General features: G+C 46.3%; 1 protein-coding gene across 1 annotated transcript in view; it reads left to right on the top strand.

Annotated features, from left to right (window-relative positions):
* The window catches only part of kmt2ba (lysine (K)-specific methyltransferase 2Ba), a 145,014-nt gene that overhangs the window by 56,427 nt on the left and 69,613 nt on the right, over positions 1-18,974 (top strand). The window contains exons 11-14 of the mRNA XM_060904919.1: positions 3,024-3,134; positions 11,591-11,704; positions 11,782-11,928; positions 12,071-12,163. Of these exons, the coding sequence (XP_060760902.1) occupies positions 3,024-3,134; positions 11,591-11,704; positions 11,782-11,928; positions 12,071-12,163 (465 nt within the window). The remainder of the gene's footprint in view (positions 1-3,023; positions 3,135-11,590; positions 11,705-11,781; positions 11,929-12,070; positions 12,164-18,974) is intronic.

Here is an 18,974-nt window from a genome sequence, read left to right as displayed (position 1 = left end):
GTGTGATGGGTCAGGTGTAAACATTTTTGGCCATAGTGTATTTATGTACATTTTATGGTGAGCGAACTGCCGGAGTTAAAACTGAGTCGTTTGTATTTCATTGAAATGTGCAATAATGCTGCCCCCCTTTTTTTTGCCACAGCGACAGTATAATTACCCCGAGTGTAAAATGTAATCTTTAATTCCTTGGGTTCTGTATTGTGAACAGCACCACTTCTACAGGGAGCGCAGAATTATTAGGCAAGTTGTATTTTTGAGGATTAGTTTTATTATTGAAAAACAACTATGTTCTTGATGAACCCAAAAGACTCATAAATATCAAAGCTGAGTATTTTTGGAAGTTGGAGTAGGGCTTTCTTAGGCCGAATCCCAATTCTAATTTCTACCCCTCCCCTTTCCCCTCCGCCTTCCCCTTGGCCCTTCCCCTTGAAACTGAGCTACAAGGGATAGGGCTTGAAATTCAACCCTTACGTATTGGGATAGCCCTTCAACGATCGCATACGTCATCGCGTACCTCCGTCAGCGTTTACGTTAGCAAAACGTGACCAAATGCGTCATTGGCTGCGACCAGCCGCTACAGTCAGAGCCAGAACCAGAAATCTCTGCTGGCAGGGTGTGATTTGTTAACTAACACCACTGAATGGGATATCTTTGGCGCTTCGTGCACCACATCCGACAGAATGAGGTGTCAGAACACTCATGTAAACAATAAAAGCGAGAATAACAGAACAAAACGTACGCAGTCAAGCAACCGAAAACAATACTCACTCCCAAAGCTTTTTAGCAGCAGCTTGGATTTCAGAAATCGCTGCTCATTCTCAGCTCGAAAGCGAATCAAGCGGCGTGTTTCCTCTGGATAACAACTTAAAACACGTAAATAATGGAGAAAATACATTTATGACAATCTTTCGCCGCGGGAACCGCCATCTTTCTGAAATCCGCATGAAATCTCGCTGAAATCCGCATGGCATTGTGGGAAATCACTCAAACCCCTTCGTTCGGAGTCAGCTCCAGGAAAATCTCCGTTTGGAGGGGTACAGAAGCCCTACCCCTTCCCCTACCCCTCCGCGTTAACTGGGATTGGGATACCCCTACCCCTTCACGTGAACGCGCAAAATGGAGGGGAAGGGCCAAGGGGTTGGTCCAAGGGGTGAAATGGGATTCGGCCTTAGTTTTAGCTATCTTAGGAGGATATCTGTGTGTGCAGGTGACTATAACTGTGCATAATTATTAGGCAACTTAACAAAAAACAAACATATACCCATTTCACTCATTTATTTTCACCAGGGAAACCAATATAACAACTCAGCATTCACTAATATACATTGCTGGCATTCAAAAACAACAACAAAAAAAAACAAATCAGTGACTAATATAGCCGCCTTTCTTTACAAGGACACTCAAAAGCCTGCCATCTATGGATTCGGTCAGTGTTTTGATCTGTTTGCGATCAACATTGCGTGCAGCAGCAACCACAGCCTCCCAGACACTGTTCAGAGATGTGTACTGTTTCCCCTCCTTGTAGATCTCACATTTGATGAGGGACCACAGGTTTTCTATGGGGTTCAGATCAGGTGAACAAGGAGGCCACGTCATTAATCTTTCTTCCTTTAGACTGTTTCTGGCCAGCCATGCTGTGGAGTACTTGGATGCGTGTGATGGAGCATTGTCCTGCATGAAAATCATGTTTTTCTTGAAGGATGCTGACTTCTTCCTGTACCACTGCTTGAAGAAGGTGTCTTCCAAAAACTGACAATAGGACTGGGAGTTGAGCTTGACGCCATCCTCAACCCGAAAAGGTCCCACAAGCTCATCTTTGATGATACCAGCCCATACCAGTACCCCACCTCCACCTTGCTGGCGTCTGAGTCGGACTGGAGCTCTCTGCCCTTTGCTGATCCAGCCACGAGCCCATCCATCTGGCCCATCAAGACTCACTCTCATTTCATCTGTCCATAAGACCTTAGAAAAATCAGTCTTGTGATACTTCTTGGCCCAGTCTTGACGTTTCATCTCGTGTGTCTTGTTCAGCGGTGGTCGTTTTTCAGCCTTTGTTACCTTGGCCGTGTCCCTGAGTATTGCACACCTTGTGCTTTTTGACACTCCAGTGATGTTGCAGCTCTGAAATATGGCAAAACTGGTGGCGAGTGGCATCTTGGCAGCTTCACGCTTGACTTTCCTCAGTTCACGGGCAGTTAGTTTGCGCCTTTTTTTTTTTCAACGCGCTTCTTGCGACCCTGTTGACTATTTTGAATGAAGCGCTTGATTGTTCGATGGTCACGCTTCAAAAGCTGGGCAGTTTTAAGAGTGCTCCATCCCTTTGCAATACATGTCACTATTTTTGACTTTTCTGAGTCCGTCAAATCCCTCTTCTGACCCATTTTGCCAAAGGAAAGGAAGTTGCCTAATAATTTTGCACCCCTGATATAGGGTGTTGATGTCATTAGACCACACCCCTTTTCATTACAGAGATGCACATCACCTGGTATGCTTAATTGGTAGGAGGCTTTCAAGCCTATGCAGCTTGGAGTAGGCCAACATGCATAGAGAGGGTAATGTGGTCAACATACTCATTTGCCTAAGAATTCTGCACTCCCTGTATACCCTTCTTATGGTTCTTTCTGATCTTTTGAGAGGATACTAGTCGTCACCTCCTTCCTCCTGCTCCGCCTCCTGTTCCTTGGCTGCTCTTCTTTGCTTTAGTTGTCATGATGTAGTTCTGCTATAATGCTCCCCACCTCCTTTCCCCCCTCGCTCTCCCAGCTCTAGAGTTGCCTTACCTCTCAGGTGCCGGAGTGCTCGGCAACAAGAAGTCCATCTGTAAAGCTCAGGCTGAAGTTCCAGCTGCGGCTGCATAGACTACCACCTAGCATGGTGTGAGCTGCTGAGGTGTCTGCGGTGGCTGTGTCTTCACAGCCTGATGAAAAAAAGCACAAGAAGAGGAAGGGGATAGAGAAATGTGGGTTGTAAAGGAGGGAGCTCTGGAGCAACCCCTTACTGAACCCTGTCTTCCTCATTCCCAGAGCTCAATGGAGTATACGGCACCCAGTGTCCTGGCTACGCTGGCCAAAGGCTTTGCACACCGGGAACGACAGACACCGGAGCCAGCGCACAAAATCCGAGTTGACTTTAAGGTCAGTGTTTTACAGTTGTAAATATCCAATTTTGTATATTATGACCTTTTTACATTCACTATCATTACAGATTCTTGTATTAGCCTGTAGTAATGTATACGGTACATTGTAATTGGAGATGGCACAATACCACTTTTTCTTTGCTGATGCTGTTACTCATCGGGTGGTTTTCTTTTAAATGGGCAATTCCATGTCAATGTCAACCTCACCATGCAAAATTAAAGCAACGTGTAATACATCAAAACCACTCCCAGAGATCTCACCTAGGCCTGTATTTTACAGATGTGAATAAGTTGAACCAATTTGTAACCAACCTAATATGTCACTGTCAGTCTTTCTTATAATGTAAACCCCAAGCTAAAATCAACTTTGATCATGTACAATTCTATATTATTGCCACAAGCCACAGAAATGTATGCTAAAATCCGCAAAACAATAGCCATTCTAAATATTATTTAAGAACTTTGATAGTTTTAGCTGATATTTAGAGAGTTTTTCAAAGGGTTATGGTGGTTAAATTGCTGATTTTCTAAACATACGCCATGTCTATTTCAGACGCGTCACATCCGTAACGGAATTTCGTCACATCCATAACGCTGACTTTTCCTTCCGAAACTCTGCATGAAATACAAAATATTTTAAACAAAGATTTTTTAATATTCACCTTGGACCCCTCTATCAAACGGATCTCTCCATTTCGACATTAGGTTTACGATTTCACAGAGTTTGATATAAATGTACAGTCACCCAAGAAAAGTGATACTTTTTCTGTCACATCCATAACGCATCTTTTATTGGCATTTTCTGGCATGCCCTAGATGTACTATGGGAATTGTTCTTGTTCTATCACTTCTCCAGTATGGTACAGCCTTAAAATATGCAACACCTGCTTAAATACTGGGAGACAATAAAACATGCACTGGGTCATTTGTTGCCATTTTGAGTTCAAGTGTCACGTCCATAACGCTGGAATTGCTCAAATGAAGCACATAATGGTTAACTCTTTCACACCAACATCACTTGTATTACTGTATAAATATAATAAAATAATCCTAACAAAAGAAAAAACATCAAGAGAAGTTTCTATTTTCACTTCTGTTTTATTTGTGATAGTCGTTCCAAACTAGACTCCTTCTGTAAATGTGTAATCTTCTAACCAAAAATGTCACCATATCCATGATGATACATTTTCCTTTGTTATACACATTTTTAAAAAATACATTTATTATTAGTTTTCAGTTATGTGCCGCATTTGTTATACAAGTATAAGCTGCATTTATAATAACCTGGCTTCCATGTTCAAGGAAAACTCCAGGATTTTTTTAAACTTGGGCCTGGTTTTCCCATCTCTTTGGGTCCAGATATTTACTAGGGGCAAAAATGATTGAAATCAGTCCAGTATTGAGTTATAACGCGAGTATAATCAACAAACACTAAACAGCTATACAGTGTAATCCTATGGGGTAAACATCCGCATCAAAGTAAAGTGCTTGTATTTCTCCACTGACAGATTCATAATGTTAAGTGTCTGACACCATGGAAAGGATCCCTACAGAGATAAACCGGTGTCTGCGTACCTCAGTAACTGTAAAGAAACCGTAAAAAATGACTTTCTACCCTACCTTTCTGTTCTTCCACTCTCTAGTGCAGCCCCCACTCAGTGCCTGTACTTGATCATCACACGGGGTTGTTTTTTGTTTTCTGATATTTACAAAATAAGTCCTGCAGAATTTGTGAAGTGTATTTACAACCCCGATTCCAAAAAAGTTGGGACAAAGTACAAATTGTAAATAAAAATGGAATGCAATAATTTACAAATCTCAAAAACTGATTGTAGCGTGTATCGAGTGTGGGTGGAGCACAGAGGACAGCAGGACAGCGTTTGGAGGCAGACAAGGCGATTTATTTTTATAACTTTTCAGTCTAATAATCTCCATTCATTCTCACACACACACACACACTCGTCTGGTCCCGGGTTGCGCTCCCTCTCCTCTCTCTCTGCCTCCTTAAATAGGGAGCGGTTACTGGGAAAAAACACACAAACAGGTTAATTATCCTCAGGTGTCGCGATTCTGCCACTCACCTTCCCCGGCTCCACCCTCCTGTCACAGACCGGCGCTTGACCACGCCCCCGCTGCCACATACCCCCACCGCCCGACTCAGGCCGGGCGCTCGTCCGGCCCGCAGCCGACACCCCCCCCCCCCCCCCCCCCCCCGGACGGGAGAGGAAGTCCGCCACGACCATCTGCGCCCCCGGCCTGTGGACCACCTTGAAGTTGAAGGGTTGGAGTGCCAGATACCAACGGGTGATCCGCGCGTTGGCATCCTTCATGCGGTGGAGCCACTGGAGGGGCGCGTGGTCCGAACAGAGGGTGAAAGGGCGCCCCAGCAGGTAGTAGCGGAGGGCGAGGACCACCCACTTGATTGCCAGACACTCTTTCTCGATAGTGCTGTCACACCCCTCACGCACTGACAGCTTCCTGCTAATGTACAGGACGGGGCGGTCCTCCCCCTCCACCTCCTGGGACAAAACCGCCCCCAGCCCTCTGTCCGACGCATCGGTCTGCAACACAAAAGGGAGAGAGAAGTCAGGGGAGTGTAAAAGTGGCCCCCCACACAGTGCAGCCTTTACCTCAGAGAAAGCCCGCTGACACTGCTCCGTCCACTGGACCGGATCTGGCGCCCCCTTTTTAGTGAGGTCAGTCAGCGGACTGGTGACATCCGAATAATTAGGTATAAACCTACGATAGTAGCCAGCCAGCCCCAGGAACTGCCTCACCCCCTTTTTGGTCTTGGGCCTCGGGCAGGCCGCAATCGCTGCTGTCTTATTAATTTGGGGACGCACCTGCCCGTTGCCCAAGTGGAAGCCCAGATACCGTACTTCCACCCGCCCAATCGCACACTTCTTCGGGTTGACAGTGAGTCCCGCCCGCCTCAGCGACCTAAGGACGGCCCTCAGGTGTTGTAGGTGCCGCTGCCAATCATTACTATAAATGATGATATCTAAGTAAGCGGCCGCATAGGTGGCGTGGGGCCGGAGGACCCGGTCCATCAGCCGCTGAAACGTAGCGGGCGCCCCAAACAGCCCAAAAGGAAGTGTGACGAACTGGTGTAAGCCGAACGGTGTGGAAAAGGCCATTTTTTCCCGGGATAATGGAGTCAAGGGGATCTGCCAATATCCCTTCGTCAAATCCAGTGTCGAGTAAAAGCGAGCCGTGCCTAATCGATCGAGCAGCTCATCAATACAAGGCATTGGGTACGCGTCAAATTTAGACACCGCGTTGACTTTCCTATAGTCCACACAGAACCGGACTGAGCCGTCGGCCTTGGGAACCAAGACCACCGGGCTGCTCCAGTCACTGTGGGACTCCTCGACGATGCCCATTTCAAGCATGGCCTGAAGTTCTTCCCGAACCACCTTTTTTTTTGTGTTCGGGTAATCTATAAGGACGGCTCCGCACTACCACCCCCGGGGGCGTCTCTATGTGGTGTTCTATGAGGTTAGTGCGACCGGGCAGGGGCGAGAACACATCCGAAAACTCGGCCTGCAACTGGGCGACCTCCATGAGTTGGGTCGGGGAGAGGTGGTCTCCACAGGGGACCAGAGAGGTACGTGATGCCAATGACCCTTTTTGGACCTCTGGCCCCAGCTCCGCCTTCTCCGGAACTACCGACACAAACACCACGGGGACCTCCTCGTTCCAGCGTTTCAGTAGATTGAGGTGGTAGATCTGTAGCGCCCCCTCCCTGTCCGTTCGCCTAACCTCATAGTCGACGTCCCCGACTCGCCGTGTGACCTCAAAGGGTCCTTGCCACTTGGCGATTAATTTGGAGCTCGACGTGGGCAACAGGACGAGTACCTTATCTCCCGGAGTGAACTCTCTAAGGCGCGTGCCCTTGTTGTACAGGCGGGCTTGCCGTTCCTGGGCCTGCCGCAAATTCTCCTGAGTTAGGTGGGTGAGCGTGTGGAGTTTTGCGCGTAGATCCATAACGTACTGAATTTCGTTTTTGCTCAGTGAAGGTCCCTCCTCCCAATTTTCCCGCAGTACATCCAAGATGCCGCGCGGCTTACGCCCATATGATAATTCAAACGGGGAGAACCCCGTGGAGGCTTGGGGGACCTCTCGCACTGCAAATAACAAGGGTTCGAGCCACTTATCCCAGTTACGTGCGTCCTCACTTACGAATTTTTTGATAATATTCTTGAGGGTGCGGTTGAACCGTTCAACTAAACCGTCCGTCTGTGGGTGATAAACGCTGGTGCGGCTCGGCTTAATACCCAGTAGCCCATACAGTTCGCTCAGTGTCCGTGACATAAACGAGGTGCCTTGGTCAGTCAGAATCTCTTTCGGGATTCCAACCCGGGAGATGACGTGGAAGAGTGCCTCCGCAATACTGCGTGCTGAGATATTGCGAAGAGGCACCGCTTCCGGGTATCGCGTTGCATAGTCCACCAGAACCAATATAAAGCGGTACCCTCGTGTTGACCGATCTAATGGCCCGACGAGATCCATCCCAATTCTTTCGAACGGGGTCTCGATTAATGGTAGGGGGCGCAAGGGCGCTTTTGGAATGGCCACTGGATTTACTAACTGGCATTCGCGGCACGCCGTACACCACTTACGGACGTCGCCGCGAATCCCCGGCCAATAGAATCGGGCCATTATCCGGGCGAGTGTCTTATCCTGCCCGAGGTGTCTAGCCATGGGATTAAAGTGAGCCGCCTGAAATACCAATTCCTGGTGGCTCTTTGGAATTAGCAATTGGGTGACTCGCTCTTTCGTCTGAGTGTCCTGCGTCACTCGGTATAACCTATCCTTCAAAATGGAAAAATAGGGGAAGGAGGGGGTGGCGCCCGGCTGGAGCGTCTGACCATCGATTACTCTCACTTGGTCAAACGCGTGTCGCAGAGTCTCGTCTCGCGATTGTTCCAGTGGGAAATCCGCGAGGGATTCCCCAATAGAAAGAGGAGGGGCCGGTGGCTCCTCACTCTGTCGCGGAGATGACGTAGACGGCTCTGCGACCGCAGCTCCAGCCAAAGCGACACCGGGACCCTCCCCTGTTAACCGGCAGGACCCACTCTTTATTAGGCGTGCCATTAAACCCCGAAATCCCGGCCAATCAGTCCCCAAGATCAAAGAGTGGGTAAGGCGAGGATTAACTGCCGCCTTCACTATCGATTTCTCCCCTCTGAAATGTGGACCGACACCAACGGGTAGCTGTGAATATCCCCGTGCACACACAACACCTTCGCCCCTTGTGCTCCCCCCAATGCCTCGTCTTGCACCAGGCTTTGGCGGATCGAGGTCTGATTGCAACCTGAATCCACCAACGCCTGATATGTAGCCCCTTGTACACTTACCGGTATGCGATACGCTCCGGCCCGATCGAGGACAGTCTCTGGCGCGTCGGGGATCCGCACCACCGCCCCCACTTCCATCGCTGCACACTGTTGCTGCAGGTGGCCCGGTTCCCCGCAGCGCCAGCAAACCGGCCTGGGCCTTCCCTCTGCAGCTGTGTTCTGGGGCTCACTCATCTGAGGGGGAGGAGAGACAGACACAGAAGGGAGAAACGGGAGGGCACCACGGGTGCGGCGGGCCGGCTGGGGTGGAGCCGGCCCCCGCCTCCGCGGTGGGGGAATGGGGCGAGGACGGGACACGGGGGGAGAAAGAGAGAAGAGGAGAAAGAAGATGCTGTCGTCCGCTGTCCTGCTGCCGGAACAGCCGCCAGATGATCCTCCGCCAGTTGATCCTCCGCCAGTCCCACGGCCTGATCCAGCGACGCCGGGCGGTGGCACTGGACCCACTCCGCGGTTCCAGCTGGTAAGCGGGCGATGAACTGTTCCAGCGCCACCTGGTCGATGATTCCCTCGGCGTCGCGATCTTCAGCCCTCAGTCACCGCCAGCAGGCGTCCCGGAGCTGCTGGCCGAACGCAAACGGGCTGCCGACTTCCTCCATCCGCAGCGCGCGGAGGCGCTGCTGCTCCGGCATGCGCCCCACGCGCTGGAGGACAGCCCGGCGAAGGTCGGCGTAGGCCAGCCTGCGATCGGCGGGGAGCTGTAGTGCGGCCAGCTGCGCCTCTCCCGTCAGGAGGGGGAGGAGGCGCGCCGCGCGCTGCTCCATTGGCCACCCCGAGGCTTCGGCGACCTGCTCGAACAATGTGATGAAAGCCTCGGGGTCGTCCTGCGGGCCCATCTTGGTCACGGTGAGGGGAGATGGGCCCGCGGCCGGGGCGCTGGTGGACCCCGCCGACGCGAGGAGACGCCGGAACGCCTCTCGATCTTCCTGCTGGGCCAGCACCAGGGCTTCGAAGCGGCACTCCTGCTCCTTTCGGAGCGTGACAAGTGCCTGTTGCTGGCTCTGCTGAGCCGTGGCGAGGGCGTGGACCAAGTCCGCGAACGGGGAGGATTCCATGGGGCTGCTGTGTTGGTGCTCCACCTTTTCCCGGGTTTCGGCACCACTGTAGCGTGTATCGAGTGTGGGTGGAGCACAGAGGACGGCAGGACAGCGTTTGGAGGCAGACAAGGCGATTTATTTTTATCACTTTTCAGTCTAATAATCTCCATTCATTCTCTCACACACACACACACACACACACACACACACACACACACTCGTCTGGTCCCGGGTTGCACTCCCTCTCCTCTCTCTCTCTCTCTCTGCCTCCTTTAATAGGGAGCGGTTACTGGGAAAAACCACACAAACAGGTTAATTATCCTCAGGTGTCGCGATTCTGCCACTCACCTTCCCCGGCTCCACCCTCCTGTCACAGACTGGCGCTTGACCACGCCCCCGCTGCCACACTGATATTGTATTCACAATAGAACATAGACAACATATCAAATGTCGAAAGTGAGACATTTTGAAGTTTCATGCCAAATATTGGCTCATTTGAAATTTCACGACAGCAACACATCTCAAAAAAGTTGGGACAGGGGCAATAAGAGGCTGGAAAAGTTAAAGGTACAAAAAGGAACAGCTGGAGGACCAAATTGCAACTCATTAGGTCAATTGGCAATAGGTCATTAACATGACTGAGTATAAAAAGAGCATCTTGGAGTGGCAGCGGCTCTCAGAAGTAAAGATGGGAAGAGGATCACCAATCCCCCTAATTCTGCACCGACGAATAGTGGAGCAATATCAGAAAGGAGTTCGACAGTGTAAAATTGCAAAGAATTTGATCATATCATCATCTACAGTGCATAATATCATCAAAAGATTCAGAGAATCTGGAAGAATCTCTGTGCGTAAGGGTCAAGGCCGGAAAACCATACTGGGTGCCCGTGATCTTCGGGCCCTTAGATGGCACTGCATCACATACAGGCATGCTTCTGTATTGTAAATCACAAAATGGGCTCAGGAATATTTCCAGAGAACATTATCTGTGAACACAATTCACCGTGCCGTCCGCCGTTGCCAGCTAAAACTCTATAGTTCAAAGAAGAAGCCATATCTAAACATGATCCAGAAGCGCAGACGTCTTCTCTGGGCCAAGGCTCATTTAAAATGGACTGTGGCAAAGTGGAAAACTGTTCTGTGGTCAGACGAATCAAAATTTGAAGTTCTTTATGGAAATCAGGGACGCCGTGTCATTTGGACTAAAGAGGAGAAGGACGACCCAAGTGGTTATCGGCGCTCAGTTCAGAAGCCTGCATCTCTGATGGTATGGGGTTGCATTAGTGCGTGTGGCATGGGCAGCTTACACATCTGGAAAGACACCATCAATGCTGAAAGGTATATCCAGGTTCTAGAGCAACATATGCTCCCATCCAGACGACATCTCTTTCAGGGAAGGCCTTGCATTTTCCAACATGACAATGCCAAACCACATACTGCATCAATTACAGCATCATGGCTGCATAGAAGAAGGGTCCGGGTACTGAACTGGCCAGCCTGCAGTCCAGATCTTTCACCCATAGAAAACATTTGGCGCGTCATAAAACGGAAGATACGACAAAAAAGACCTAAGACAGTTGAGCAACTAGAATCCTACATTAGACAAGAATGGGTTAACATTCCTATCCCTAAACTTGAGCAACTTGTCTCCTCAGTCCCCAGACGTTTACAGACTGTTGTAAAGAGAAAAGGGGATGTCTCACAGTGGTAAACATGGCCTTGTCCCAACTTTTTTGAGATGTGTTGTTGTCATGAAATTTAAAATCACCTAATTTTTCTCTTTAAATGATACATTTTCTCAGTTTAAACATTTGATATGTCATCTATGTTCTATTCTGAATAAAATATGGAATTTTGAAACTTCCACATCATTGCATTCCGTTTTTATTTACAATTTGTACTTTGTCCCAACTTTTTTGGAATCGGGGTTGTACAAAGTAATGCCTGAATATTTAGCTGATCATGACAATGTGAATGAATGACAGCCAACATGGAAATGATCTCTTTTGTAAACCTCAGTAAACAGACAATGGATGGAAATCATGTCTTTTGTTTTTTAGGAGGACTGCAGCATTCAGAATGTCTGGGCCATGGGAGGCCTGAGCATCCTCACGTCTGTTCCAATCACAGTGGAGTGTGTGTGTCTGCTGTGCGCTAGTAAAGGCCATCACAATGTAAGGGACTATAACTATAGCACATATTGCTATCTTGTATAATATACAGTTTGACTCTTATTTATCTCGTCTTTCAGATGATATTTTGTCAGATGTGCTGCGAGCCCTTCCATCACTTCTGCCTTCCAGTAGATGACCGTCCACAGAACGAAAACAAGCAAAACTGGTGTTGTAGGCGCTGCAAATTCTGCCACGTCTGTGGTCGTAAGGGAAAACAGGGAAAGGTACAGACATCACTTGATGTTACTGAATGCAGATTTTATTCCTCGCTGCATATTACCAGGGTGAAATGTCATTTGATGTTACTTATTTGAATATGAATATGCGCACTTTATACTTTTTTTTTTTTTTTTTTCTGTCCTGTAGCCGGTTTTACAATGTAGAAGGTGCTTTTACTGCTACCACCCTTCATGTCTCGGGCCCACATATCCCAAACCTGGAAAGTCCACAGTGCTGTGGGTAAGTTGAAGCTCTTCTGTGATGCATGTGTGCAGCGATTTTCAACATAACAGACCATGCATTTATCTAGAAATGCTCCATGCCGAGGTGATGTGATACGGCCCGGTATGGCGTTACCTCAGTGTATTCTTTTTGTACAACATCATGGTCTGAATTTGTTATTCCACTTACACCACAGCGATTTGCAAACCATTATTTTAAATTTATGAATGAATGATACATCAAGGGTTACAATTACATGAAAGGGATTCTCTGGCAGATTTATTCTCAAGCTTATTCTCAGTAAAAGTAGTCGCAGATGTCAAAAATCAAACTTTCAGAGACCAAATCGAGAGAAGTTAGTTTCCTTTAAAAAGCCACATGAGCTTTCTGTGGTGGTGACGTATGCGATGATGCCATGTAGTGTAAGCATGCACCGATACCGATACTGGCATCGGCCCCGATACTCCACTAATATACTCGTACTTGTCAAACAGTTGCCGATACCATGAACCGATACCAGTGCCGATCCCATGCGCCGATACCAATGTTCCCCGCAGCGCTTTTTGTTCCATTCGAGAGAGAAAAAAAAAAACTGAAGCATTGTTGAGCTCAGGCTTGAGCATAATATGATAGGCTATACCATGCGCCGATAGTGTTCCGTGAAGCGCCTTTTTTTGCTTTGGGGCTGTCTTTTGCCATCTTCTTTTTTTTGAAGAAGTCGATCACAGTTGGCTGCTGCTGGTGACTGCTACTAGCACTGACAAACTGACCATGCTGTTCAGCGTGGCGTATCCGTAGGTGTTTAATTAAATTGCTGGTGTTAAATGAAGTACCGTATTTTTCGGACTATAAGTCGCACTTTTTTTCATGGTTCGGCTGGCCATGCGACTTATACTCCGGTGCGACGTATGTTTTTTTTTTTTTTTTTTTTTTTTGTTTTTTTTTTTTCACCGCGGAATAACTGGAGCTGATGCTGAGTCTGACGACAGCCACGCAGAAGAAGAGGAAACGGCGCTTCGTCTGCCGCTGGAGTTGGCAGAGTTGTTCAGAAGCGACACCGAGGATGAGGAATTCAATGGATTTGCTGATTTGGAGTGAAATCATCAGCTTGATAAACTTGATTGACCTGTGTTTTATTATTAATGATAGGCCTATAGTTATTTAAATAAGTTATGTAGTGATTTTAGGCAGTGCTTAATTTGTGAAGTGGGAGGTCCCGGAACGCAGGAGGTGGGTGGGTCCGGCGACAAAAAAAAAAAAAAAAAAGGTGGGGGTGGTTTACTATAACTTGACGCACACGCGCTTATTGTGTGTGTAAAAAAAAAATATCAGACATTATGATCTTAGAAAACGCTTTAGTGACGAACAGTTACAGACAGTAATATGTCGTGATATGTTATAAAATATTATTTTTATTAGGCTATATATTAAATTTATCATCTAAAATAACAGACTACTCATATCACAACCGGTTTATTTCACCATTGGAGATCAGATCACACAAGACATGAGTTAAATTACTCTTTTTAAGGATTTAAGTAGGGGATTTAAAAGCGGTTGTTTTTTTCACTAGACGGTTGTCTTTGGAGATGATATACCTATAGCCTACTTGACCTCTGATTCAATGAAATAAAATTCGACAAAAATGAAGAATGACTCTCCTCGATGATGACTACAGCTTTAATAACACAGATGAAAGAGCCATGGGGCGATAATAAGCCCTACCGGTAAAAATAATCTAAAAGCAAACTGATTAATGCATCAGTAATAGGCTACTAATATTAGTTATAATAATAATATAGGCTATTAGTAATAACGATAGTGATAGTATTAAAGATAGTAGTAGATATTTAAAATAATCAGACGAGGCTACTTACAGGGCAAAGGGCGCGTTATCACTGCTCAGCTGTTCGTTTATTAAATAAACAATGCAGTCGCGCAGTAACCACGCGCCGCTTATCAGATACAATCACAGGTTCTATGGATAGAATAAACCTTCAAAAAAGTGCAACTTATAGTCCGGTGCGACGTATATATGTTTTTTTCGTCTTCATAATGCATTTTTTGGCTGATGCGACTTAAACTCCGGAGCGACGTATAGTCCGGAAAATACGGTACTTTCCTTCCCACCTCTTGCTATTGTTGCACTGCATATGGTGCATTTCACTTTGCTCCTGTCTTCCTCCAAAATTTTATAAAAACGCCAAACTGCTGAGGACGACATGTTGCGTTTGGTTGTAACAGCTGAGTCTTCTTCTCTATACACTCGTTCATGACTAGTTGTCTCCCTCTGCTGGGTACTGAATGTCAGTGCGCAGAGTTGTAGTGGGTGGTTGCGAGCATTGCGGCGGCCCGCGGGTGTTAGATTATAGATATGTAGGTAGCCTATATTTTTAATAACATCAACAGTATTGGTATCGGTAGTACTCGGTATTGGCAAGTACTGAAATGATAGTACTCATACTCGTATCGGTTTTCACAAATGTGGTATCGGTGCATCTCTAATGTAGTGGTTTCTTGGAGCAACTCGGTGGTTTGTTTTCTGTTTACATCAGTTTTGCTAATTTTACAAGCATTTTTACTGAATATCAGTTTTTAGATGAGTATGGCCCATTAATAAAGTGATTCTCATTGTGTAGCATACAATTGCCACAGTGATGCTGAAATGAAAGCACAAGCTGGAACTAGACTGCATTTTCACAGAGAAAATGCAAAGTGTGCTTGCTCAGCTGTAGCAGAGGGTCATCGACAGAAACTGGATCAGACATGAGACCTCACACTGCAAAATCTTTTTTTTTTACATCATATACAGTGTGTGTACATGTGTGCACGTCAGGGGTGTGCAAAAATATCGATACGGCGATATATCGCAATACTTTGTCTTCTGATTCAATATCGATACTCAAAATTTGAATATCGATATTTTTTCAAATAATAAATCATGTTTCAGACGAGTTGTAAATCCAGTACGACTTCCGCACCTCCGCTCCGTGAGGTGTCACTGTGCCGCTACCTCACTGCAAGGCACTCTTCGTCTTCTCTTTTTTTCCCCGGCGGTTGCAGTGAGGAAAAAAAAACAAGCAAGCATGGCTGTTAATGTAAACCTAGAGACGCCGCCGAACTTTAAGGCAGATGTTTGGAGGCACTTTGGATTCCAAAGGAAAGGAGAGGGGGGGGAAAAAAAAAAAAAAAACAGTGAGCCGGTGTTCTGTAAAGTTATCCTACCTCTTGGATTTGTCCTACCAAGCCTACTGCGCATGCGCGAAATCCAGGAGGGTAGGAAAATTCAACAGTAGTTTTGTCCTACCGATCAGGCAGGCAGAGAATATAAACAGCCGAGTTGCTCCAAGTGACCGCTACGTAACGTCATCACACACATCTCCCCTGCAGGAAGCCCATGTGGCATTTTAAACAAAATTCATTTTTCTGGAACATTTATTTGGTCTCCAAAAATGAAAAGTTTGATTTTTTTAAATCTGCGACTAATTTTACATCAATAAGTTTGAGAATAAATCCGCTGGAGGATCCCTTTAAAATATTGGGTTATGTTATTTGCATAATAGCAAGGATAAACAGACACTCACCAACCTCTCTCTCTCTCTCTAAACTAAAAAGACAAAAAAAAAAACCCTCACACTATCATTTTAGAGAAATCAGAAAATGCAAATCCTTCCGTCCTGAAGACGTTCCTGTGCTAAAGACTTGGCAGAGCACTGGGACTGTTTATAATCACTGCCAAATGGCACTCCTTGAATTGAGCTCATATCTCAGCCAATATTTGCTCAATTAACAGGGGTTTCATTAGGAAGTGAAGTAGGGGGTGGAAAGAAGGAAGTAGTAGGGGGCAGAGCAATGCATGTGATGCTCAGGCCCAGTGCAGTGGGGGTGGTCTCCCCCTCCCGCTGGGGGGGCCTACCCCAGAACATTTTCAATTTTTAGATGCTCTCTGGTGCATTCGAGGCACCATTTTCACTGTTGATTAATGACCATTTTTATTGCAATTTTATGGGTGTTTATCATCAGTTTGTGCATGAAACTGAGCGTATGGCATAACATAATGCAAAATAATAACATGCTAGTGTAATTAATGGCCTTCACATGCAGTTAAAATGTCAGCCAATAAAACATGAATTATTAACGAAAACGATGTTGAAATAATTTATTAGTATTAAACTAATCTGCAGAGAAAAAAAGGCATTATATTTACTATTAATAAATATAAATATAATGCCACATCACGAAAGCATAGTCTCCATATACACATGTTCCAGATCAAACCTGAAAATTAGAAGTAGCATAATTAAAGCCGGGAAGGCTGTTCAGAGAACAGGATATGTTCTCTACTGCAGCTGTTCTCTATTCACCATGACTACCGACTGACTAGTCTTAAACACCTTAACGACTGACTAGCCAAAAAAAAAAGCGCTTAACAAGGAGAGACAAATAGATGTCCATTCCTACCACCAGCAGACTTGGAATCCAGTGCTGAACAAGTATCCTCATTTTTATTTACCTTAACCTAGCAACACTGCCAACAGTACTGTAGTGAACATCATTGTCTCGCACGGTCACGGTCTGTTCTATTGAGGTATTTCACCTGGCGTCACAGGGTCGCGTGACGCCCCGGTGTCCGCCATTTTGGACGGCAAGCTAGCTAATGTCAACATCATAGTACCTAGTATGTTGCTGTAGCAACGTTTACGTTCAGTCATTTGGATGACTGTTAAAACCTTTAAGTCTCAAGTTTTTCCTTTACTGTATTTACTAGTTTACTGAGCCAGCCAGCCCCGGAGCGCTAGCTAGCGCCGGCCAGCCCCGGAGCGCGCTCAGTAAACTAGTAAATACAGTAAAGGAAAAACTTATAACGGGCCATGTCTCAACAGACTAAGAAGTTATTTCAATGACATTTAATAACATTTTGTTTATCCTGAGGACCGAAAGTAAATGAAAATGTGAACAAACCTTAGCTGTCAGTGAACAATCCTGGTGGAAGCAGGTAAACGTCGTTCTCTAAGCCTGCTAACCTCAATTTTTGCAAATATCTCTCCCTCTGCTCGCCCTGTAAATGCCCTACGTCGCTGGATAGTGAAGGCGTTTTCTGCATCTCGCTCCTTTTTTCTTTTATGTTTTTCGTTTGTCGCCTTCCTCGCATTCAAACTGATTCGAGCCGTGCCGTCCAAAATGGCAGCATCACATGACTTGGTCACGTGAGTGAAATACCTCAATATGTAACGACAAGACAAACCAGTAAACAAGATAATAAACAGAGCTATACATTTCATTACCGCCATTTCCACAGGCTCCTGCTACTGCTGCTTGTAGTAAACAATATTTGAATAGGAAGCTTGATTCTGTGGTCCACGAACCATTTTTGTGTCGATTTGGACATGTGCTTCGCCTCATTGTCCTGCTGGAAGATCCAGTGACGACCCAGTTTAGTTTCCTGGCAGAGGCAGCTAGATTCTGATTTAAAATGTCCTGATATTTCATGGAGTCCATGATGACATGTACCCTAACAAAGTTTCCAGGGCCTTTGGAGGAAAAACAGCCAAAACTTCACAGGACTTCGATCATATATTACGATTGGAATTGGGTTCTTTTCATTATAGCCATAGGGCAGTTCCATGTAAATGTCAACCTCAGCATGCAAAAATAAAGCAACATGTAATACATCAAAACCACTCCCAGAGATCTCACCTAGGCCTGTATTTTACAGACGTGAATAAGTTGAACCAATTTGTAACCAACCTAATATGTCACTGTCAGTCTTTCTTTATAATGTAAACCCCAAGCTAAAATCAACTTTGATCATGTACAATTCTATATTATTGCCACAAGCCACAGAAATGTATGCTAAAATCCACAAAACAGCAAAACAATAGCCATCCTAAATATTATTTAAGAACTTTGATAGTTGTAGCTGATATTTAGGCCCAATCCCAATTCTAATTTCTACCCCTACCCCTCCCCCTTCCCCTTGGCCCTTCCCCTTGAAACTGAGCTACAAGGGATAGGGCTTGAAATTCAACCCCTACGTATTGGGATAGCCCTTCAACGATCGCATACGTCATCGCGTACCTCCGTCAGCGTTTACGTTAGCAAAACGCGACCAAATGCGTCATTGGCTGCGACCAGCCGCTACAGTCAGAGCCAGAAATCTCTGCTGGCAGGGTGTGATTTGTTAACTAACACCACTGAATGGGATATCTTTGGCGCTTCGTGCACCACATCCGACAGAATGAGGTGTCAGAACACTCATGTAAACAATAAAAGCGAGAATAACAGAACAAAACGTACGCAGTCAAGCAACCGAAAACAATACTCACTCCCAAAGCTTTTTAGCAGCAGCTTGGATTTCAGAAATCGCTGCTCATTCTCAGCTCGAAAGCGAATCAAGCGGCGTGTTTCCTCTGGATAACAACTTAAAACACGTAAATAATGGAGAAAATACATTTATGACAATCTTTCGCCGCGGGAACCGCCATCTTTCTGAAATCCGCATGAAATCTCGCTGAAATCCGCATGGCATTGTGGGACGTCACTCAAACCCCTTCGTTCGGAGTCTGCTCCAGGAAAATCTCCGTTTGGAGGGGTACAGAAGCCCTACCCCTTCCCCTACCCCTCCGCGTTAACTGGGATTGGGATACCCCTACCCCTTCACGTGAACGCGCAAAATGGAGGGGAAGGGCCAAGGGGTTGGGCCAAGGGGTGAAATGGGATTCGGCCTTAGAGAGTTTTTCAAAGGGTTATGGTGGTTAAATTGCTGATTTTCTAAACATACGCCATGTCTATTTCAGACGCGTCACATCCGTAACGGAATTTCGTCACA

The sequence above is a fragment of the Neoarius graeffei genome, chromosome 22 (genome assembly GCF_027579695.1).
Source record: "Neoarius graeffei isolate fNeoGra1 chromosome 22, fNeoGra1.pri, whole genome shotgun sequence".
NCBI lineage: Eukaryota > Metazoa > Chordata > Actinopteri > Siluriformes > Ariidae > Neoarius > Neoarius graeffei.
Note: the sequence above shows the minus strand (reverse complement) of the source record. Positions and strands in the feature narration are given on the sequence as shown.